Source organism: Artibeus jamaicensis, unplaced genomic scaffold, assembly GCF_021234435.1.
Source record: "Artibeus jamaicensis isolate MK-2021 breed Jamaican fruit bat unplaced genomic scaffold, CSHL_Jam_final contig_525, whole genome shotgun sequence".
Taxonomy (NCBI): domain Eukaryota; kingdom Metazoa; phylum Chordata; class Mammalia; order Chiroptera; family Phyllostomidae; genus Artibeus; species Artibeus jamaicensis.
This window is the reverse complement of record NW_026521874.1, coordinates 16,978,955-17,003,059: the sequence shown is the minus strand read 5'-3', so window position 1 is coordinate 17,003,059 and position 24,105 is coordinate 16,978,955. Positions and strand designations below refer to the sequence as shown.

General features: G+C 46.5%; 1 protein-coding gene across 4 annotated transcripts in view; it reads left to right on the top strand.

Annotated features, from left to right (window-relative positions):
• The window catches only part of MORC2 (MORC family CW-type zinc finger 2), a 40,099-nt gene extending 20,590 nt beyond the window's left edge, over positions 1-19,509 (top strand). The window contains exons 7-27 of one of the 4 annotated variants that reach the window (XM_037166847.2): positions 3,332-3,491; positions 3,602-3,713; positions 4,222-4,347; positions 4,905-4,984; positions 5,677-5,759; positions 6,291-6,376; positions 7,482-7,622; positions 7,715-7,869; positions 7,987-8,115; positions 8,643-8,748; positions 9,057-9,189; positions 10,679-10,753; positions 10,839-11,219; positions 11,773-11,904; positions 12,394-12,448; positions 12,850-12,991; positions 13,102-13,326; positions 13,420-13,513; positions 16,179-16,367; positions 16,460-16,552; positions 17,676-19,509. In XM_037166847.2, the coding sequence (XP_037022742.2) occupies positions 3,332-3,491; positions 3,602-3,713; positions 4,222-4,347; positions 4,905-4,984; positions 5,677-5,759; positions 6,291-6,376; positions 7,482-7,622; positions 7,715-7,869; positions 7,987-8,115; positions 8,643-8,748; positions 9,057-9,189; positions 10,679-10,753; positions 10,839-11,219; positions 11,773-11,904; positions 12,394-12,448; positions 12,850-12,991; positions 13,102-13,326; positions 13,420-13,513; positions 16,179-16,367; positions 16,460-16,552; positions 17,676-17,744 (2,766 nt within the window). In that variant the 3' untranslated portion in view covers positions 17,745-19,509. The remainder of the gene's footprint in view (positions 1-3,331; positions 3,492-3,601; positions 3,714-4,221; positions 4,348-4,904; positions 4,985-5,676; positions 5,760-6,290; positions 6,377-7,481; positions 7,623-7,714; positions 7,870-7,986; positions 8,116-8,642; positions 8,749-9,056; positions 9,190-10,678; positions 10,754-10,838; positions 11,220-11,772; positions 11,905-12,393; positions 12,449-12,849; positions 12,992-13,101; positions 13,327-13,419; positions 13,514-16,178; positions 16,368-16,459; positions 16,553-17,675) is intronic. The other 3 variants (XM_037166844.2, XM_037166846.2, XM_037166845.2) reach the window with 3 other exon arrangements.
• The last annotated feature ends 4,596 nt before the right edge of the window (positions 19,510-24,105 follow it).

The window sequence follows — 24,105 nt, the reverse complement described above, 5'->3', positions numbered from 1 at the left end:
TTAATGTGAAGTAAAATCTCAAAGCTTCAGGCAGTCAAGTGGCAGGAACCAAGATTTGAATTTATAACTCCCCTAGATCTATAGCTTCATTCAATCTCTTCAGTGTCACTATTGGAGAATTGTTTTTTTCAAGGGGGATATTTGGGGCTTCTGCGACTATGGGTGGAAACCACAGCTGGCAATAATAACAAGAATAGCACTGTCTTTCCCGTATGATGGTGATTTTGTGGAATGCACTGTGAGTGCATTTTCTATCTATGTCATAAGCTACAAGTTAGATGCCCACAGGGACTGGGTAGGTACTGAAACTGGTGAGCATATGGAAGAGATCATTGTAAGATTTTTGCTAAATGGCAATTGACACTCAGCCCCGGGCGATTATCATTATGCTGTAAGGAAGGCCTAGTGAATCTACAATATCCTGATTCCAGATATCTGCAGAGCTAGTCTGGTGAGGCCTTTGCCTCCTCATGGGGGTGGGGGGGTGGGAGTGGATCACAGAAGGCCTTGGTCTGTCTAGTCTCAGACTAGACTTTTATCTCCTTTCATATGTGAGAAATGGAGGCCAGAGCTTGAGAGAAGGGGCTAAGAGGGTCTGCAGAGAGAATTCTGTGGCTGTCACATTAGCAGAGTGGTGAATTCAGTTAAAATTTTCAATCTTCTTTCTTTTGGTTACCTATGATTAAATTTGTATTAGTCCTGTTTAGATATGAGCCTAAATCATAGCAAATTAGTTCATGTTGGGAATAAAAGGTTATCTTTTTCTACCATCTTCCCTTAGCAAGCCAGTGAATTGAGTTTGCCTTTTTGGTGAGTGTTCGTTCTTTGAGAATGAGGAAAGTGCTGCAGCTGGGGAGAGCAGGCTCCTGGGAAAAGGTGGGGCAGGAGAATTTAGCCTAGGCTGGGGTTTTAAGGAATGTTTCCTTATAGACTGAGGGTGGCCGGAGGAGGGTGTTTAAGTGACTATAAATAGGCTGTTCGGGTTGTGGGAAGGGACTTGTTAGAGAGGCCACTTGAAGAAAGATGGTGGCCTCTAAGGAGCAGGGAAGGCCAGGTCAGGCTTGACCTCAGGGCCTTGGTGAGTATGAGACTTTATTAAAAGCACCTGTTACAGAGAATTTAAACAAGTGTGTGGTGGTATCAGGTTCTCTTTTAAAAAGATAGTTTGGTTATTGTGTAGTGATTGGACTGGAGAGATTGGCGTATTAGAGTGGACTAGTTGAAAAGCCCTCTGTTTAGCCTGAAGGGACTTGCAGCAGGGAGGTGAGAGAAAGTAGGAGTCCTCTTCATCTTTTTAGCATGTGGGACCCACAGGTTAGGTATGTCAGTGGAGAGAGGAAAGGGGAAGAAGGTGTCATGAATGACTCAGGTTCTAGCGTGGCAGTGGGCATGGTGGGCTGGTTGGCTGGAGCTGGGGAAGAATGGAAGAGGAACAATTGTAGGGGAAGAGTGTTTTGTCCAGGGCATTCAAAATTAAGTTGGAGCTTGAGGGAGCCTGACTCAGGATTCATGGTAGTAGGTGAGCTTAACTAAAAGAGCTTGTAGGGTGGGAAGAGGACCAAGGATCTCAAGAAGGCTGAAATTTAAAGACTGGGGAGAGGAGAAAGTGCCAGAGGAGACAGGAGTGGCTAGAGTAATAGGAGAGCCGGAACAGTGGTTACATTGAAACTAAAGGAGAAGTGTTTCAGTGACAGGGACGAGTGCCAGTGGGACTGAATGAATGCCCACAGTTTAAATAATGCCATTGTCACCTGGGACTGCTGTGAAGAATGGGAGGTGCAGATGAGATAAAAATTCACAGAACACAAATGGAATTCAATTCCCTGGTGAAAAGCTAGGTTGGAATTTTTTCCTTACTTGGTGCTAGAAGGTCACTGTTTTTTTGGATTGTACTGTAGTGTGAACTCAGCCAAGATTTCAAAATAAGATCATTTTTGGCTGGTTAGGAATGTGTCCAAACCAGTTCTGGGGGTGGATACTATAGGCATGAAGTTTCTTAGAAACCAACAAAATCTCTTAGAACTCTTCTAACAGTTTATCACCGTAGCACTTGTCAAAATAGGGTTTTTTTTTCCCTCACTGGTGGGCCATCTGATTTGAACTTCTGAGGGAATCCCAGCAGGCAGCCCATCTGCAGGGCTCCCTGAGAAACCTGTCTGGGGAGGGGGCGAAGCACAGTGAGGCCTCTGGGGAAGTGGCATTTGAGGTAGGGTTTTTAATGAAAGAGTAGGATTTTTTTTCCAGTTTTATTGAGGCATAATTGACAAGGGTAGGGTTTTTTAAAACATTACTTAGACGTAAGATTTAATTCTACACTTAAGAGTATATTAAAATGTATGTACAGTTTAGTGAATAGTCACAAAGCAAACACCCATGTAGCCACCATCAGTGGACTAATGCCAGAAGTTCCCAGTGTGTCTTTCAATCAGATTGCTTATTGCACCCCTGAAGGAACTATCTTCAGGTGACTTTGTGATGATTATTTTATTGTTTTTCTTTATAATTTAGTCACTTATGTATGCATTCGTGAATAACTGAGTTGTGCATATTTATGAATTTTATATAAGTGGACTTGTAGGTTTTTAAAAGTTTTTTCTTTTGTAATGTGACATCGTGAGATTCATCTGTGTTGATGCTAGCAGCTGTTAGTTCATTTTCATCACTGTATGATACTCCATTGTATGAATATGCTACAGTTTAATTGTTTACTTTGTAGTGGATATTTTGCTGTTCTTACATGTTTGCTGGTACATACAGGGTCAGCGCAACTAACGCCTTTTTTAATTACAAAATCATAAGCATGTAATTCTGTATCATAATATCTCAAATAAGCACTCCATATGACATTTTAGGTAAGGTGTTCAAATTAGAACTGTCAATTACTACACCCATATTATTACTCTGCCAACCACAATCAAGCAGGCATTACTTTTGCTGGATCCTGTATATACAAAAGTTTGTCTCAGGATGTATACCTGGGAGTGGAATTACTGAGTTGTAAGTTATGCTTATGTGTATTTTCAGCTTTAGTAAATAATGGCAAATACATTTTCCCTAGTGGAAAGAGTAAAATTATTAACAAACTAAGGAAATGGCCAAGGACATTCTAAGCAGGAAGCTCCCTTTGCATAGGCCCCCAGGGCATAACCCAGCATATGTCAGAGGACCTAGTGATATGAGGCTGACTCTTGGAAAGAGCAGGAGCCACAGAGCCTCTGGTGAAGGGCTGTGGAGCTTGAGCCTCATGTCTGGGTCAGTGTGGAGCCACCGTGGGGAGGGATAAGATGAACGCACCTTTTAGGGGAAGTGTCCGTCTGTGCTTACTCCAAAGGTGATAGTCCCATTGCCCACCTGGAATGCTCGGACCCGGGAGCCTGTCACAGACAACATGGAAAAGTTCTCTATTGAGACAGAGCTCATCTACAAGTATTCTCCCTTCCGCAATGAGGAAGAAGTGATGACTCAGTTCATGAAGATTCCTGGGGACAGTGGTAAGTAGGCTTTGAACCTGCATTGCCTGGAATCTGGAGCTTCAGAGCCATGAGTGGTGTGGGAAGGGGCTGGGGGCACCTGGCACAAAGAAAGGATTTCTGTTCTCTAGGAACACTGGTGATCATCTTTAATCTCAAACTCATGGATAATGGACAGCCAGAGCTAGACATAATGTCAAATCCAAGAGATATCCAGATGGCAGAGACTTCCCCAGAGGGCACGTGAGTGTGGCTGGGAAGGGAGGGAAGCCCTGGAATTGGTGCCCATTCTCTCAGTTGGGAGAAGCCCAGGAGGTGACTTAAGGAGAGAGGGGAGAGCTCATTCCCCAGTTTCCCAGTATTAGAGTTCATGAAGCTGAGAACTCCACATCTTGGCTCAAGGCAGAGGGATGAGTAGGACAGCAGATCCTCAGCTAAGCCAGAAGAAAAGATGAATGATTCCTTGCTTTCAACTCCTTGATTTGACAGAAGAAACTGAGGCTCTAGATTGGGGAGAGGAATTATCAGGTCATGGTGGGACTGAGTCAGATGTCTTGTGGGGCATCTGTGCTGGGGACATGAGAGAGGGCAGGATGCGATGCCAACACTGTGGGAGTACACTTTTGTGGCAGGAGAAGCCGAGATGTGAGGTGGAAAGGTGGAGGGCCTACAGAAAGGCCGTCCTACTGTTTTCTTGGTGAGGCTGGTTGTGGGGTGGGTGACAATACTCCTTTGTTCTTGCCACCTCCAGGAAGCCTGAGCGACGCTCATTCCGAGCCTATGCTGCTGTTCTTTATATTGATCCCCGGATGAGAATCTTCATCCACGGGCACAAGGTGCAGACCAAGAGGCTCTCTTGCTGCCTGTATAAGCCCAGGTAGGGGCCTGCCCACCTTGCCTTGCTGTTTCCCTTAGACCTGGCAACACTTCTCTAGGGCGTTTTTGGAGTGATGCTAGATAGGCTGTACCTGTGTTGGCTGTGTTAGAGCCTTCAAGCTGTCTATGATTTACTGTGGGAAACTTCAGGCTCTTGGGGGAGAAACAGGTAGCCGATGGGCTGTAGAGATTGGCTGGTGAAGCTCATTGAGTGTGAGTGCCCTCTGTGACATGGAGGGTGCCCAGCCTGGCACAGTTAGCTGTCCAAGCCTCTTGGCTTCAGGGCTTTTAGACACTATACAGCAAAGCAAAGACCCTGGCTAATTACTGAGGTATGTTTATGCCGTGGGATTAATAACACCTTGTGAGTAGTTAGGTTGCTTATCCAACTGCATCAGGAGGCAAGGGGCAAGTAGAATGAGTTGTCTTTTTGCTGAAATAAGCTTGGCTCTGACTCACCAGGAGGGGCCAGGAAGTCAGGGTGCTTCCTGAGCTGCTTTGGGTTGTTGCCCTGCCCTCTACTGTTGGGGCCCTTAGGTCGCTTTTTCCCCTGTTCAGGATGTACAAGTACACATCAAGCCGTTTCAAGACTCGGGCAGAGCAGGAGGTGAAGAAAGCCGAGCATGTAGCACGGATTGGTAATGTTACCCCTTTGTAGGAGGGGTTAAGTGGGGGTCACCTGGGTACACAGCTCATGGCCAAAGTAAGATCCAGGAAAAAGCTCCAATACCCTGGGGCAGTTCCTCCCCACACCCCTCCCCACTCTGGCCAATCTTAGCAAGTTTTTCTCCCCAGACCCTTTCCTCTTCTTCAGCCATTTGTAGGAACTTATCTAAAACAGTGTCAACTGCTGGGCTTGCCCAGAGTGAAGAGTCCCACATTGTCCTCTGGCCCATATATTTGTTAAACTGGTTTTTATGTCTCTAGGGCAAAAACCTCAAGGTCTGCCATGATAACAGGGCTTCTTGGTTGCTTAATGGAGAGTGATTGGCTGAGGATTTTGATAACTTCCAGCTCTTGCTGAGTGTTTAACTTGGGTTGCCTTTAGCAGTTTTTGACATGTTCTGATTCATTTGTAAAGTTTGAAAAGCATGTGTCAGGTATAATAGTGCCAGTTTCCTTGTGCTCTCCTTGATCTTCCTTTTTGAACTGACTCTGCAGTCCAAGCAGGGAGGTTGTTCACCAGCTCACTTGTACCTTGACAGTGTACACACACCCCCCACTCCCCACATACCCCTTGTTCAGTAGGGACTGCATTGTGGGATCCAAGAGGGATTGCTAAGACTTTTGAACCTTTGAACTCCTTGTCATGGTTTCTTCTGGTATTCAGCTGAAGAGAAGGCCCGGGAGGCGGAGACCAAAGCTCGGACATTAGAACTACGCTTAGGGGGAGACCTCACACGAGACTCCAGGGTAAGGATTCAGACCCACACAGCTCTTCTCCAGCATTTCTGCTAGTAGGGTCCCAGAGCTGGCCTGGCTCTGCCCCAGGACAGTCCTGAAACCTTTGCCCTAAAGCTGGGAGGCTTTGATGTTTCCCTAATCACTGTTGAACACACTGTATGGCAAAGTCTTGGCTGATCATTTCAACATCCCAAATAACCATATAAAGTATGAACACTGTTAGTATCCTCAGTTTATAGAAAGAGAAATTGAAGTGAAAAGCATTACTTGCCCCAGGTTACACAGTGGCGAGGGTCAGAGCAGTTCTCTGACCCTCCCAGTCTGACACACACCTCTGTAGGCTATTGTTTCAGTAAGCCTGGCCAAGTGAGACACAGCTTTTGGGCTTGTCCCCATTTTCTCTAGAAAAGAAGTAAATATCTAGGTGTTGTTCTGCTTCCATGTGATGTAAAGTAAGAAAGTTTTAGATGTGTTGTAATGTTTCCTGCTATGGCCCAGAGCACCCGCCAACCCTCATGGGGTGCTGACATTTGTTTCCAGGTAATGTTGAGGCAAGTCCAGAACACAGCCATCACCCTGCGTAGAGAAGCCGATGTCAAGAAGCGGATCAAGGATGCTAAGCAGCGGTGAGTGCTAGAGCTGGCCTTTGACCTTTTAAGATTATGGAGTTTTTGTACTGATTTTTGACAGAACTTGAGGAATTCCCCCTCACCCTGTAAGTTTGCCATTCTGTCACAAAGATTGCTTTCAGAAAGCCATTTATGTTTTAATCCCAAATGCTGGTCAAATGTCTATTATAGAACAGTTTTTTCCTAGCTTAGTTTCTTGAGCTAGGAAAAGGCAGGGCAGTGCCAGTGCCTGGAATTGTTTACCAAACCTTTCTCACTGGCACCTATTTGTCTGTGTATCTTTCCTTCCTTCTCTTCGCCCTTCTCTGTCTCTCTCCTCTTTTAATCTCCTCCCCATTCCCTCCTTGCCTTTCCTCTTTATTTTCTTTTAAAGACTACATAAAATACTCATTGTATAAAGCTTGTAAAATACAGAACATCAAAAAGTTTTTTAAACTTAGCTATACTTATACTACCTGGTGATATCTACTCTTAATTTTGTTATTTCTGGTTACAGTTGTGGGATAATGCTATAGCTTGAGTTTTGGACCTTTCTCATCTAGAGGGTGTTTGTCTTGGCTTATTAAAGTATCTCCCTGTCCCACCTCTGTGTGTGGAGCCCCTCTGGGCTCTGGGCCTTGAGTTCCCGGCTTGCTTACGGCCTCCTTGTCAGAGGCACAGGCTTCAGGTTTCTTCTGTCGGAGTCAGTCTGTTGCATCTGTCTTTCAGTTTCCATGATTTTGCTGACATTTGTCACATGAAAGTCTCTTCTGTCACATATATGTCCATTGTTGTGAATATTTGCATTTTCAAAATTAGTTACTGTCACATTAGTGGAGTAGGTGCGCAGAAAACCTTGTGTTTATTCACTGTGTAACACAGGTTTGCAGCAGTGATATAGTATCCCCTTAATAACTAAATACACTCTGTTTTGTTACCAAAGGTCAAAGTTGTATGCTGTTAATTATGTGTTTATCCCGATCAAGTCTTAATAATTTACATATTGAATGAAAATACAGAACTTTTTGCTAAACATGTCTCAATTTAAGCTTAACACATTTTAAATACCATGGTAATCACGTGTTAATTGGTTGATCTACTAGAATTTCTTTTGCCTTCTCAGAGCGCTTAAAGAACCTAAGGAATTAAATTTTGTGTTTGGGGTCAACATCGAACACCGGGATCTGGATGGCATGTTCATCTACAACTGTAGCCGCCTGATCAAGATGTATGAGAAAGTGGGCCCACAGCTGGAAGGGGGCATGTGAGTACCGGGAGAGCTTTCCAGCCCAAGGCAGATGGTGGGAGGATTTCAGCCAGTGGAGTGACAGAGCTGTGTCGTCTTTCTCCATGCAGGGCATGTGGTGGGGTTGTTGGAGTTGTTGATGTGCCCTACCTGGTCCTGGAGCCCACACACAACAAGCAGGACTTCGCTGATGCCAAGGAGTACCGGCACCTACTGAGGGCAATGGGGGAGCACCTGGCACAGTACTGGAAAGACATTGCAATTGGTAATCTTCATTTCTCTTCATCTCCTTTATGGTACTCTCACTCACTGCCTAAGAGGGTGAAATTAGGAAAAAGGAGAAGCTGTCTCCTAACTAGATGTGTGGGTGTTTGCCTTCCAGCCCAGCGGGGAATCATCAAATTCTGGGATGAGTTTGGCTACCTCTCTGCCAACTGGAACCAGCCCCCATCTAGTGATCTGCGTTACAAACGCCGGAGAGCTATGGAAATCCCAATCACCATTCAGTGCGGTGAGTCAGTGGTCAGAACCTTCTTCTGACTCCTTCCCATCATAGTCCATGACTGTCTTTTCTCTTTGTCCCCATGCTGGTGTTCTAATTGGACTGACGTTCATGGACTCAGAGTCCCACTAGGATATGAGTCTGTTTGGTGATGGTCCTGGGAGCTCAGTCATAAGGCTGTGCTGAGTTTCACTGGTCCCTCCTGATTGAGCCAGAAAGTCATCCAACCTGCCAGATTTCAATGGGTTTGGGACCACATTGTTTATAGTGTGAGCGATGACTGAGCCAGGGTCCTGCTGGAGGAGGGAGGGGGGCTGGGGCATTGAGAGTCCATGATACAAAACTTCCATCCTTGCTGGTATCACTTCCTGAGAAGTAGTATTGTTCTGTAAGAAAGACACAGTTGGAGCCAGAGTAAAGGGCTTTGAATAGAAAGTCACAGGGGCATCTTTGCCTTGGACCTATCTGGGAGGAGCCTGACTATAGATATTGTTGGTTGGCGTGGCTGACTTTGGGGGGTGATTTCTGTGTCACAGATTTGTGTCTGAAGTGGCGGACGCTCCCCTTCCAGCTGAATTCTGTCGAAAAAGATTATCCTGACACCTGGGTTTGCTCCATGAATCCTGATCCTGAGCAGGACCGGTGAGCACTTTTTTCTAACACGGAGATTGTGGGTATCTCCATCCTCCCACCATGTTTTTTCCACTCTTTGGGCAAATAACTTACTATGCTTCTTGAGGTCAGTGCTCACATCTTTACATCTGTCTTGCTGCACATAATAAGTGTCCTGGAAATAAGAATATTTGTGTCCTACAGTGAGTATAACTCCATGCACTGGGAATTCTGAGGTGATTGCTCTGGTGAGAGAATGGGTTGGCTGAAGAGGAAGGACCTTACCCTGCCTGGAGCCCTGTTTTGCCATGGCCTCCTTTAGCAACTTCTCTATACAGGTGCGAGGCTTCTGAGCAGAAGCAGAAGGTTCCCTTAGGGACGTTCAAGAAGGACCTTAAGACACAGGAAGAGAAGCAGAAGCAGCTGACAGAGAAAATTCGCCAACAGCAGGAGAAGCTAGAAGCCCTGCAGGTGCGTAGTCACGGGCAGTGGCCAGAGCCAGGCTGTGTCAGTGTTCTGTCCAGGTTGGGATGGAGACTGTCAGTGGTTCCCTTTTTTCTGCAGGCTCAGTCTCACTCTGAACTGCCACCCATGAGTACTGCCAAAGGTTTCCAACCTCAGTCTCCATGCACACTGGTTCTCAAGTATGCCCAATTACTCTTAAAAAGACATTTTGTTTATATATCAAAAAGTGATCCAATTAATTTTTGGACTGTTTAATTAAACATTCATTTAAAATGAATGTTTAAAAACTCCAGAAAATGAGTATCTTACTTTGGAGGTAACCACCATTAACTACATATCCTTCTACCTTTTTATGACTGCTTGCATACACGTAAATAGAAAGAGCATGATGTATCATGATATACATATAAATATAGTTTTTTAGATATATAGTTATTTTTTTAAGACTTTATTTTATTTTTAGGGAGAGGGGAAGGGTGGGAGAAAGAAAGGGAGAGAAACATCAATGCGTGGTTGCTTCTCACATGCCCCTACCCGGGACCTGGCCTGCAACTCGGGCATGCGCCCTGACTGGGAATGGAACCAGTGACCTTTTAATTCACAAGCTGACACTCAGTCCACTGAGCTACACCAGCCAGGGCCATACATTCATTTTTAAATGTTTTTGCAAATTTGATTGGCAGAGGTATACGTTTTATCATTTGAATTTCTTTCATATTTCTAAAATTGGACAGTTTTTCATGTGTCTTTTTGTTTCTTATAGAATTACTAAATTTCTGTTTTCTCCCCTTGATTTGTCACTTTTTTTTTTTTTTAAGATTTATGTATTTTTTAGAGGGGAAGGGAAGAAGAGAGGGAGAGAAACATCAATGTGTGACTGCCTCTCATGCGCCCCCTACTGGGGACCTGGCCCATAGCTGAGGCATGTGCCTTAGACTGGCAATTGAACTGGTGAATCTTGGATTCGCAGGCACTCAGTCCACTGAGTCATACCAGGCAGGTCAGGGTGTTTTTGTTTTGTTTTTTTTAAATAGATTTGTGGTATCAACCCTTTATTTTATGTATTATAAAAGCTTTTTGCTTCCCAGCTTCTATGTCTGTACAGATACTCTAATTCAGACATCTTGTACATGCTTCCCACCTGTCCTTTCAATGGATGCCGGCCTCTCATGCGCCCCCTACTGGGGACCTGGCCTGCAACCCAGGCATGTGCACTGACTCATTCACCAGGCTTTTCCCATCTCTTTTGGGCTGCTTAAGGGAATTTAGCCCAGTCTCTCAATTGCAAGGTTAATCATAGAGAATCCTGCAACTTGCTAATGGTTTAGTGTATAGGTATTTTTTTGTCTTCCCAGTGAGAATGGGAGGCTTATACTATTAGGACTGTGGCCCAGGTTTTCTTTTGTATTTGTCCGCTCTCCTAGATAGTGGGATCCAAAGAATTTGCCTGAATGTACCAGGATAGGCAAACAACCTTATTATGTTTCCTCTGCAGAAAACCACACCCATCCGCTCCCAAGCTGACCTGAAGAAATTGCCTTTGGAAGTAACCACCAGACCTTCCACTGAGGTAAAGCCTAGGGGCAAGAGAGGGGCTTTTCCTCAGGTGTCTTGTACTAGCATCAGTGTTTTCAATCTCTCTGGACCTCTTTTAGGAACCTGCACGTAGACCTCAGCGTCCTCGGTCACCTCCTTTACCTGCTGTGATCAAGAATGCCCCGAGCAGACCCCCTTCCTTGCAAGCTCCAAGGCTCACCAGCCAGCCCAGAAAGGCTTCTGTCATCAGCAGCACCCCAAAGCCTCCTACCCTGGCAGCCCGGGAGGAGGCCTGTACATCTAGGCTTCTCCAGCCACCCGAGGCACCCCGAAAGCCTGTTAACACTGCAGTCAAGACTGTGCCTCGGCCCACCCCTCTAGTGCAGCCACTGTCACCATCTGTGCTGCTCAACTCCAAGACCCCTCGGGAGGTCCCTGCCCCCAGAGCCATCAGGACTCCAGTGGTCAAGAAGCCCGAGCTACCTAGTAAACTTCCCTTGGTGAGATGCTTTTCTTCTTTCAGCCCCCAGCCCATCCTCAGTGGTATAAGGGTAGAGTTGGGCAGTGGTCAGCTTGTGCTGGGAGAGCCTGAGAGGGGAGGAGTTGTCTGGATAGCTGAAGGGACTTGGTCAGGGGCATAGAGCAGTTTGGTTCTTTATCCAGGGAGCTTTTCACTGCTCCTCTGAGTTTTGGTTTGCCACAGACTTGAAATGCCTCTACTGGCTTCTCATGCTGTGGACATAGGTGGGTGGTCTAGCTCAGACAACCTTGCTGAGCTATAGTAGTGGCTGGTGTGTCTCAGGGAGCTCACAGCTGGCTGGACAGGCAGGCTGGCCAAGTATGGAGTGAACTAAGAGACTTCCCCTATGAGAGTTTTGAGCAAAGGTCCTCATGGGCACAGGGGCCAGGAGATTGATGTGTACTTAGTGTCAGGGGGGTGCTTAGCCCTGACATTGGCCTGCAAGCTTCTCTCTGAAGCTCCTTTAGGCCAGATGGAATCTTCTGCACTTCAGGGGCTGACATGGCTCCTTAATATTCCTTCTCTTGTTCTAGGCGCCCCCTGCTCGGAAGCGGACTCTTGAGGTCTCTGATGAAGAAGAGGCTGAGGAAGAGTCTGAGAGGAGGAAGGAGAAGTCCAAACGGGGCAAAATTTCTGTGAAGGAGGAAAAGAAGGACTTGAATGAGGTAGGTGCTCAAGGTGAAGTTCTCAGAGCTTGCTTCCTTCCTTCTCAGAGCTTCCACCCCCCACCTGCAGTCTATGTGCTAGCTCCATTTGTGCTCTGGGATATGAGCCTGCTAGAAGCCTGGTTCATCTCTGAAGGACTTGAGGTCACAAAGAGGACTGGAAACAGTGCTGGGTAGGATCCTGAGTTAGAGTGGCCTCTGGCTCTAAGCACAGGTCTGAGGTTACATGGTGCAGATCAGGGAGGCTTGAAACCCCTTGCTTCCTGTGTCTGTGATATTCTGCCCCATTGCCTGCTATCTTATTTGTAAAGGTACAGAAGGGTAGATACCTAAGATAGTGGTTTAAGGAGTGGCTGTCAGCCAGGCAATTTAAACTGCCACGTAAATCAGCACAAAGGTGACAGCTGATGACCCTGGGAAGTCAGTTATGCAAAAGTCTGCTCTTTGGGGGCCCTGGGGAAAGCCTCTAACAGACTGTTTTCCTTGTAGCTCTCAGACAGTCCTGAGGAAGAAGACTCAGCTGACTTTAAGAAGGCTCAGAAAGGTGAGTTCAGGAATGTACCTGGCAGTCTGTTGGGGAAGTGGGGCATCTCAGCCAGCAGGTCAGCTTATCCTGAAAGCTTATGGAGGCTTTCCTGGACCTGGGCCCCTGTGCTACAGTGGTTCCAAGTCTTATTCTTAGAATTCTGCAGAAAGCACACTCTTATGTATATTTTTAGCACTTAATTCCATGGTGTTCACATCTGGCAGTCACTCATCCTGCTGCTCTTTGCAACTCTCAGGGAAGGAAACCAGGGTCTCTGGGCTCCATGTCCCTGGCATAGTGCCAGTAAGCACCTAGGGGTTCTTGTCCCTGAAAACCCTGGGACAGCCTTCTTCTAGATGTCGCTGACTGAGTGAGGGACTCAGTCTAGTTTTATGACTTCTCCCCATCCCCATTCTCAGATAAAGGGCTGCACGTGGAGGTGCGTGTGAACAGGGAGTGGTACACAGGCCGTGTCACAGCTGTGGAGGTGGGCAAGCATGTGGTGCGGTGGAAGGTGAAGTTTGACTACGTGCCCACAGACACAACACCAAGAGACCGCTGGTAATGCCCCCTTTAAGAGGCTGGGTTGAAAGCTGGCCAGGGCAGGAGGAGGCTGTATGCCATCCTCGGAGCTCGTGGTACACCTGACATAAGCACTTTATCCTCCATAGGGTGGAAAAAGACAGTGAGGATGTGCGGCTGATGAAGCCCCCTTCCCCGGAGTATCAGAGTCCTGACACACAGCAGGAAGGTGGAGAGGAGGCGGAGTCCACGGTGGTCCAGCAGGCTGTGGTTGTGACAGATCCTTCCACTTCTGAATGCATCCGCATTGAGCCTGACACCACTGCCCCAAGCTCCAATCACGAGACCATTGACCTGCTCGTCCAGATCCTCCGGTGTGTTTGTCATCCTGCTCTGGGGCCGGCAGCGGTTCCCCACCCTCCACGCCATTCTGATTTCCTATCCGTGCCTTTTTCTTTCTTGTTTAGGAATTGTTTACGGTACTTCCTGCCTCCAAGTTTCCCTATCTCCAAGAAGGAGTTGAGTGCTATGAATTCAGATGAGCTGATATCGTTTCCTCTGGTGAGTCTGGCCTGACCTTTAATTTTGCACTCCACATGCCCCCTTGGAGATTGTTTTGATTGCCAGCTTTCAGCTGTGCACCTCACAGCCAGCTTCCCTTTCTTATGATGAGAGAATGGAGGGAGAGGAAGAGACTTTACATTGTGAAAAAGATATGGCCTAGCTGGACATGGCTTTGGTGTCATGAGACCTTGGGCCTGAGTCCTCACTTAGGGACAGTAGGCCTGGTTTGACATTTTACAATAAATACACCATTTTTCCTTTATCCCAGACAACAGTGAAGAACAGTCTCAAAGTTTCTGAAACTTGACTTTTAAGAGGGGTATATATAGAGAGAAGCTCATGATGTGTGGAAATGAGCAACGAGTCTTACTTAACCCAGCAAATGCTGATGTGGCACTTTCCCTGAGCAGGCCCTGTGCTAGTAGGGAGCAGAGAAAGAGTCCTGCTTCCAAGGGGCTTAAGATTCAGTAGAGACTGACTTTTTACCGGGTAGCCGAATGTGAGGTGGAGAGCAGTAAGTGTCGTGGAAGTGGGTAGCCTGGGAGAAGAGGAGAGAGTGGCAGGGGGGCTTTTTTGAATAAAGGCTCAGAAGGATGAAAGGGTATGTGGGGGTGAATATTTAGGAAAGAAGGGGGCCAGAGAGCCAGTATATGATTCATTTTGAATCTCTAGTCTTAAGCACAATGGCTTCACTCTCTGTATGAAATGAGAGAGCCAGCAAAATGTTTGAGCTGATGGAACTGTCAATCTGAACCATGTCTAGGACAGGGGTCAACAGACTTTTTCTATATAGGGTCTGTTAGCAGATTATTTTCAGCTTTGTAGGCTACGTAGTTTCTGGCAACTACTCATCTCTATTATATCCTGAGAGCCACCGTAGACAGACAATATGTGAAGGAAAGGATGTGGCTGTGTTCAGTAAAGCTTTATTTACAAAAACAGGCAACAGGCTGATTTGGCTCATGGGCCATAGTCTGTTGACCCTGCCCCGAAGAGGGTAACTCTGGTAGAATGTTTGGGAAGGATGGGTGGATGGGAGGTACAGGGATGAGGAGGCTGGTCCAGTTGTAAAAGATCAGAGGTGAGGGACTGAGAATGGAAGCCAGAATGGTAGGAGTGGACCAGAAGGTGGAAAGGCCATGTCACATGTCATTAGACTGGTTTTTCATTGTAGGCAAGTGATGGGGGAGGAGGCAGGGGCCGCCTGCCTCCTTGTGATTCAAGCCTGAGGGAATTGAAGGTTTATGACAAAGCTGTTAACTGGGAGAGAAAACAGGGTTTCCATCAGAGAAGGATAGTTACCCGAAATTTAATTGTGTTGGGCTGGAAGTACTGGCACTAAATTTCTGATTATGTCCATTGGGCACGAGTAGAGTGGGGGCTGTTACTTGGGGGCAGGAAGGTTGGACTAGAGATAGGGATCTCGGAGTCATCCACATCAAGTGGGATGAGTTTATGGTAGGAATAGCTAAGTTTTCTAGGGTGGTTTTTCTAGAAAAGGGAAATGGAATTGAAACTGCAGGATTGTATATTCAAGATGCTGGGCCCTCATTTGGCAGTATGTTCTTAATAAGCTTTTCCAGAAAGAAAAATACGGGGTTTTATCTCCATTCCACTTTAAAAAAAGAAATGAGGCTAGGAGTCAACACTAAACCTCCGGGAGGTGAAGAGTCTATTGTGACAGAGCCCAGATTTAAATCTGCTTTAGCTTAAAGTTGTTGCCAAACTCAAGGCAGAGCCTGGGTGCAGTGGGATCTCTGCAGTGGGCTCAGTGGCTCAAACTGAAACATGGTCAGCAGGAGCTTCTGAGCCTGAAGTAGTCTGTTAGCTTGTTCTTGTACAAGGAGGTATATCACTAATGCATCAACTTGATGCCCTCCTGACTGTAGTGCCTAAAATAACTCAAACTTTAATTTTTTAAATGTCAGGGATACAACAGAGTCTAGTGTTCATTATGTCGTTGTCAGTCTGAATGATCATGTTTTTTCCCACCATGCTGGACCAGGAGTTGCATAAAGTCCATGGGGACCCTGCAAATATATTATATATATATCTCTCTCTTGGTGGGTGTAGCTCAGTGGGTTGAGTGTGGGCCTGTGAGCCAAAGGGTTGTGGGCTCAATTCCCAGTCAGGGTACATGCCTGGGTTGTGGGCCAAGTCCCCAAGAGGGGGCATATGAGAGGCAACCACACATTGATGTTTCTCTCCCTTCTTTCTCCTTCACTTCCCCTCTAACAGTAAATAAGTAAAGTCTTAAAAAGTGCATATGTATATAACACTGAATTTATAATTTCTTTAAAATAAAATGTTTTAATTACTTAAAAAAAGACAAAGTAATTACTAAAAAAACTAATACAGATTTCAGTCAGATTCAAGACAATGTATACTGAATTTTAATATTTTGGAGCAAGTTCGAACATTAATTTTGTGCCGCCAAGATAATTGTTTTGTGTAGAACTTGAAGTTTCTTTTGCCATCTTGGTTTAATGAGATAACATTCTTGATTGTAAGGTGAATGACACAGGTAAATACTTAGAGTAATGGTTTTTAAAGACAGTCAGGAGCTACCCAATGCTAGGTAGCTCATATATCTTCCGAGAAGCAAATAAATGCTAGAGTTGGTAAGACTCATGCACCAACCCTCTGGCTTCCTTCCTGACAGAAAGAGTACTTCAGGCAGTATGAGGTGGGGCTCCAGAATCTGTGCCATTCCTACCAGAGTCGCGCTGACTCGAGGGCCAAGGCTTCTGAGGAAAGCCTGCGTGCCTCTGAGAGAAAGCTCCGTGAAACAGAGGAGAAGCTGCAGAAGCTGAGGACCAACATCGTGGCGCTCCTGCAAAAGGTGCAGGAGGTGAGCCAGGCAGCCCTCTCATTGCAGCTGGACCACCTGGTCTCTAAGGGAGGGGGCTTGGGCACCTCTCGCTCCCTTCTCCCCACTCGCAGGAATCTGTGGTTCCAACCTTGGCTGCACAGCATCCCGACCAGGCGGGCTGGAGGTGGTGCGGCTGCCTGGGCCTCATCCCAGCCAGACCCACGGTATCAGACTTTTGCCCTTGTTTTAGACATTTCGAAGTACAACCTGGTTTGAGAATGCTTCAAGCCATAAAATAGAAGTTCTCACTTTTCCAGATGACGCCCAGATGGGATTGGGTGGCCCTAAAATGGGGGGTGCCCTGGAGGGTCTCAGTTCTTCCTTCAGGCAGTAAACACTGAGGGCCTGCTCCCTGCTTGTCCCATGGATACCCAGTGAACCAGACAGGCGAAGAGACAGTCTCTGCTCTCACAGCCTGACACTCCAGTCGAGGAGATGGAATTATTGATGGTGGGAAGTGCCACCATGAAGTAGATGGAATGAGAGACTGGAAAAGGGGAGGCCACTTTACTAAGATGCTCAGGGGTGGTCTCTCTGAGGAGGCATTTGAGCTGGGAGTGGAACCGATCATGCAAGAGCGAGTGTGACTGCTTCTGGCTGAGAGAAGAGCAGGACTCTGGACCTGAAAGCAGGGAGTTGTGGGCTGTGGGAGAAGTGGTGGGGTCAGTAGGAGATGAGAAGTCCCTGGAGGGGTGTGGCATCATCCAGTTTACAATCTTAAGACTTACTCCGGTTGTTATAGGAGGGCCTGGAGGGGGCAGAGGTTAGAATCTGGGACTCCAGTGAGTTTCCCACACTTGTCTGGGTGAGAGATTCTGGTGGCCTTAACCTTGGAGGGTGACAGTGAGGAGGGTGGGAAGTGGGCAGATCTGTAATATCTGAGGGAAAGGGAGGAAACAAGGGTGATACTTGTGGTCTGTCTTGAGCCTGTGGGTGGAGGGAGGGTCGTGGCCTGTACTGAGATGGGAACAACTTGGGATAGGGTGGTCTGACTGGTCTGGCTGTGTTGTTTTGGATGTATTGAGTCTGAGAAGCCTGTGACACCTCTAAGGCAACCTGGAACTTGGGGTAGTCAGGACAGAAGCAAAAAATCTGGGCGTCATCTGTGCGGAGGATTGGGGTGGGAAGGGCTGATCTTGATGGGACAGGGCTAACAGCTGGGGGCGGGAAGGAGTGGAGGGAGAGGAGGGGGCTCTGGGCTCAGGCCCCACAGGCTGCAAGGAGGGTGGGGGAGGCAGGCCCCCCATCACGTTATGATCCCCAGCTGACTGCGCTGCTCTGTTTCAGGACATTGACATCAATACTGACGATGAGCTGGATGCCTACATCGAGGACCTGATCACCAAGGGGGACTAAGGGGCTTGGAGCCAGAGATCAGCTCCCCTGCTTCTCAAGGCACAGCTCTCGGGTGGGGGTGCGGGGAGCTGTTTCATTAATGGGTTGGTGGACTTAGTTTGACACACATGGGACATTTGTGCTTTTTGGAGGGAAAAAAACTCTGATTCTTTAAATCTTCCTCCCTAAGTTTATAAATATTTATTTTTTAAAAGAAACAAGATGCTGTGCCTGCTGTGAGACTATACTTTTTTTTTTTTTTTTTTTTTTGTGACTCTGGGGCAAAGAACGGAGAGCCAGAATGTCAAGCTTGAGCAGCTCCTCTCAGCTCCTGGCTCCTCAAGATGTGGCAAGTCCAGCACCATCCATAAGTTGGAGAGGTTCTATGGGCAGGGTTGGTTTCTCTCCTAGAGGATGAATAATGTTGGGGTCCTGAGGGATAGGGGAGGGAGAGAGCTCCCTGGTGTCCTGCCTCCCCCAGGGGTTCTGACCCAGGGGACACCCAAGGGATTATGGGTCAGAAGGAGGTTTGGCACTGAGTGGCTTCTATCTCAGATCAGTGGCTTTAAATAGGTTGGAGAAAAAAAGATCCTCTTGTTCAATCTTAGCATCCACCACCCAAGTTCTCACTGCTGGAGTGATTTCCTCAAGTTTAAGCATTGACAGTGAGGTTTCCTGCCTCAGTAACTTGAGGTTGAGGAGTAGGCAGATCCGACACTGGTCAGACTGTTGACCTGGGTATTATAACATCAAATGTTTGAATTGCAAAGGATTTATTTTAAGAGAGGACATTGTGTGTGAAAGAGCCCCTGGTACCGATGTGGTGGTGGCCTCCGTCCATGGTGTGGCAGGGTCTAGAGCCTGTTGCTCTTTCTTCCTGCTTCCTCTCTGTCCTGCACCACCACACTCAGTCAAGGTCCCTGCTGTGGGGCTGACGGAAGGGTCTCTGAGCCACACTCACCCACAGGTGCAGGAGGTGGGCCCCAGGTTCTCCTGAGGCATACCACGCCTTTCCCCGTCAGTCACCGCCTCATACAGCTGTGTCCCTCAAAAACTTCTCAGGGTCAAATACAAAGGCAAGAGTTGCTTTAATAGCTATTGGGAAAGTTCTGGTTTGATTCCCCATCCCCCAACTCTTCTTTCCAGTCTTTTATTTGGGGACTTTGGGGTTTCTGAAGGCCATGTACCACTGGTCTCTGGTTCAAACCAGCATGTACCCACCCCATGTCAGCAGTGGCCCATATGCTGCCCTTTGAGGTCTGCGTAAGATGAAGCACTGGAGAGGGAAGCAGGCCACACTGCACAGGAGTCTTTATCCACTTGTGCACATGCCCAGAGGCACGTATGGCATGTGGGTTTTGGACTTCCCCAAACTACATCCCTGGGAGAGGGTTGTTTGGAGGAAATACCATTGGGACCCACCCTGGCTTCCTCTGGGAGGTTGAGTGTCTTGGGATGTCTTGAGCTGGTGATTCCTCCCCTGTCCAGCTCTCTCCATCCCAGGCAGCATGTGGTCCATTCTTGTCCCCAAACCTGTTTTAATCTAAAAGGAAGTTGGTTCTGCATTTTTACCAGAGGGTAATACTCAAGTTTTTTATTTACACATCTGTAATCAAAATGCAATACTATAAACTTTTACTGGTGAGACTCCTGAACTCAGTCTGTTTTCTTCTCTTAGTAAAATTCAGCACCTTCCTCCTCTTCATTCTTTCTATCATGACACTTTTAAACTGTCTTCAAATTCTTTATCTCTACCATCTTCATTGTTTTCTGTCTTCATCCTCAACACCCACAGAAACTGAAATACTGAATTTCTTTAATGTTTTACCTTCGACTTCTGGATGTGCCCACTGTGCTGACTGCCACCTGTTACCCAGGAGACTTCCTGCCTTTTCTTGGTGGGAAGATAAAATGCAGAGGTCCCTTCCTCTGCTTGGTCTTGGAATAGTTGACCTGCTTGGGAGGAGGGAGGTCGTCTGGCTGATCTGTGGCAGGAAGGACCCTCCTTAGTTTAAGTCAGCAAACAGGTGAAGGAGTGCAAACCGGTGAAGGAGTACAGCAACCCTTGTTAAGGAGTGGGGGTGGGGGTTTACCTTTAGTCTTTTTTTTTTTTTTTGACACATGGTAAAAATTCTAACAGTACAAAAGGCTGGATCATGAAAAGCAAGGTTTCCTTCTACCCTGATCCCCATCTTCCTGGAGACAGTATCCAGTCTGAGCACAGAAATATACACCCATTCTGTTCTGTTTCCCACTTAGTGTTATCTTGGAACCTGTTTCAGAATAGCCCATATGGATCTATGTTATTCTGAACAACCACATAGCACTTCAGTGACTCGGATGTACTGTCATTTGACAGTCCCCTATTTATAAACATTTCAATTTTTAACATTTAAGAAAATGCCATGATGAGTGTGTATATATTCATTAACTCATCTGTCTGCACGTAGGATAAATTTTAAAGAGAAATGGCTGTCAGATGGTGGATGTATTAAAATTCTAAGCTACATTCCAGAAGAGAATTCCAATTTCAACTACCAACAGTGTATTTCCCCCACCCACTTGCCAGCATGCAGTCTCTTTACTAGTCTGAAAGGTGAAAAGTGAAGGTTTTTTAGTTGAACTAATTTAAGTGAGATGGAATATCTTCATTGGCCAGTTGTATTTCTCTTCTGGTACAGGCTGTAATTCTGAATCTGGTTAGGGACTTTACAAAAGTTTACAAAAAACATGAAAAACAAGGGGCGAATGTCTCAGGAAAATGTCTACCTTACATGATCCCCCTCCACCCCTAAGTGTCCCATGGATTTATGATTAAAAACTAAAACTCCACTTTAGGATTAATACTGTTTATTACCAGATCAGGACAAGGTTTACCAAAGGAAGGCATGGCTTAATAACAGGCTGAGAAATAATCCATCTGAATGACAACACTTTCCGGCTCCTCTTGCTGGGTCCAGTTCCCTGTTAACATGACTCAAACTTGTAGTTAAAGCAGTGTTAGCCAAGAGTTCACAGCTCTAGACCCATAAGTAAATCTGACGAAGCTCAAACATACTTGCCACGTACATAAAACACAAGGTTTTGTCTAAGTAGGGGGTACTTCCACTGGCTACTTGTCCCTTTTGGAAGGTGGTTCTGCAGCTGGCCCAGGTTGTAAGGGGTTCATTGGTGGTCACCAAGGTGCCAGAAACATCCTCAGAATTCCACTGGAGGGTTCTGTCTTTGTTAGAGATGGAAGCTTTGAGGCCTCCTTTGGAACCAAGAGGCCACATTGCTCTTGGTTCCATGAGCAGTTTTAACAGCTGGCAAGGCCATGGGAGGTAGAGTTCCTTCTCAAGCAACATGTTTTCTCCACTGAGGCATCTGAAGCCTCAGACTCATTCTCAGCACTGCTGGGGGCACTGTCTCTTTAGTAAGCAAAACAGACTGGACAGATGAAGGGTGTGGCTGGCAAGGCGCATCCTGTTTAACAATGAGCCAAGATGTTAATAAGCCTGTTTTATTAATTTTTTTTCTGTTACCACTTATCCCCCCTATATCCTCTTCTACTCTGCCCCGCTTCCTGGCCAAGCCTGTTTCTCATTCTGGCTATTTTCATTTGGTAACTTGGAATGTGCCAGGCCCAACTAGGGCTCCTGGTAGGTGCTACAGAACCTTCCTTGGAACTCTGAAGGCTTCAGACAAATCACTGCCCCCCTGGTTTCCCATTACTCTTAAAGGAATCAGAACAGTACAGGTTTCCCAGCTTTTTTTAGCCACAGGGCCAGTTCTCCACCGGAAATTTATCCAGAGGTCCATATAAATTGCCAATCGTCTGGACTTGGTGTGGTTGAAGTTGGAATAGTGGCCCACAGCCCCTTGCTGCCCTACCCCCCAATCTTTGTATCCAAGATTCACTGGTCTCCATCTGCTACCTGTAGGTCTTCCACTGCTTCCTCAACCCCATGGCCATCCTCATGGCTTTTTTTTTTTTTTTTAAATCCTCACCTGAGGCTATGATTTTAGAGAGAGGAAGCAGGGAGAGAGTCACACATTGACTGGTTGCCTCCTCTACGTGCCCCAACCAGGGATCAAACCCTCAACCTTTTGGTGTACAGGGCAACACACCAACCAAGTGAACTACTGAGCTAGAGCATCCGCATGGCCTTTTAACCATTTGGCCAGTTTCAGTATCTCCTAAGGGTGAGGTGGGTGCAGCTTTCACCCAGCCTCTGGGCCTGCACCTGAGGTGGTAATAATGGGGCTCTGACATGCTCAACAGCTGCCAGCCAAGCCCTGGAGGATACGGAGATCCCGCCTACTACTGAGGCAAACGGATCAGTGAGAAGGGAAGGATCCGAAGGACACATTCCCTCCTTTCTTGTCCACTCTGGTAAGATACTTCCGTGAGATTCTTTGGAAGCACTTCCTTCCTGAACAACTGCAGGTTTCTTGGGAAGCTGTGGCCAGCTCTAACCCTCCACTTAGAATTTGCCCCTCCTTCCCCACCATTATGCTCCAGAGAAACTCTGGACTCTCACTCCCCTCCCCAGTGCCCTACCATTTAAACCAATCTTGTTAATGGCTGGGTTTGGGTTGCGGCGGTGGGAGGAGAGCCATATTAGAAGGAAGTGAGTTTTGAGTTCGCAATGCTAAATTATAATACAACATGAGCCTGAGGGCTGGCTTCAGTCTCTCACCTGGCCTATAGAGCATGGCTAAGACCCAGTCATCTCTCCAGAGGTTTTTCGGGGGTATCCAACGCTCATTCGTACTGGGGTCGGCCTTCTCCGGACCCCCAACACTTGTGCTCTCCGAGGACTTCTACTTACACCGCTTTAGACCCTCCAGACGGGTGCGCAACGGCGCCTGCGTAGTGTGGCTACTCCGCAGGTGCTGCTGCGTCCTGCGCACGAGCCTTGGAAGCCACGGGCGCCCGCCCACGTGGCACGTACTTGGTGGGCTGGTGTCCACGCCCCTTCACGCCCCAGCACAGGTGCCAGGAGAGCGCCCTGAGCAGACTCGGCATGAGAGGCAGGCAGCAGGACCTGAGGTCGGGTGCCAGCGTCCCATTGAGCATGACTTGACTTCAGGGCCAGCCTGGGGGCAGCAGCCGTAAGGGTCTCCTTACATCCCAGGGCAAGTGGAAGGCCTTGCAGACCCGATGGCTGGCTCACACTCCAAGAAAAATGGAGAATTTTTTCCTCTGGCGTTTGCGTATTAACATTGAGCGCAGATGAAAACTTTTACCTGGATTGTTTTCCAACTTTTTTTGGTCGCTACAGAAAACATTAAAAAAGAAAAAAGGTTATCCTTAAGGTGTGGTGCTTCCATATCTGCAGGATAGAAGACCTGGAAAGGAAGCTGCATGCTTTACATTGTAAAAGAGACATCTCCAGGTAAGTTTCCTTGAAGGTCCAGCCTGCATATAGCCTGTTGACTCCTCTCTGCAATGGCTGCCTCTTTGTTTCACAACCTTGGCTCCTTTTCTACTGATTTGTCCTTGGCTTGGTGTATGGTGTTTTTTGAAAGGTAAACATTTTAGGTTTGGGGGGTTTCCTATCATGATTTAAAATATCTTGCCACCCCCACCCCACCCTATAGCATTCTCTTAACATTTTGTTGAAATGTTTTTAAGTTTTTGTGTCGACCCCCACTCCTTGTGGAGCATATTTCAGTAAAAATGGGTAAAGCAGGAGTCAAAGCTTTGTTTTTTGTTTGTTTTCCCAGATGGAAATTCACTTATGCCAGCTTCATTTATTAAATGAACTACCTTGGTCACTATTTATATTCCACTCTGTTTGATTTTGGGTCTGTTGGGTTTAAGATACCCTTGAGGTCAATGGGGAGACATCCTGATATTGGTTGGATGGGCAATTCCTATGTGAGGGGTGAGATCCTACCTGAAACTAGAATTTTGGACATCATCAGTATCTAGATGGGTCAATCCCCCTATTTTTATTTTTAAGATAGTCTTCTAGGGTATTCTTAGAATTTGGTCTTTCACATGAAATTTAAAATCACTTTAATTCTCTCCCATTCTTGCCCAAACCAAAAATTATATTGGGATTTAAATAATTATATTAAATTTAGATGTAAGTTTTGGGGGACTTGATATTTTTATGATCCTTAGAACTCTCCAGACAATAAAAAAATGGTTTCCATTTGTTAGAGTTTTTTTAGGTTCTCCAATATGATTTTATACTTTCTCTATATGGGTTCTATAACTTTCTCATTAAACTTATTCCTAGTATTTTATGGCTTTTGTTATTGTGAATGGGATATTTTTCCCGATTTTAACATCCTGATTTTAATATAGAGAAAAGCTAATGATTTAATATAATCTATTTTCTATTTTATGAACTCTGGTAGTTTAAAAAAAACACCTGTGTTTTATAGG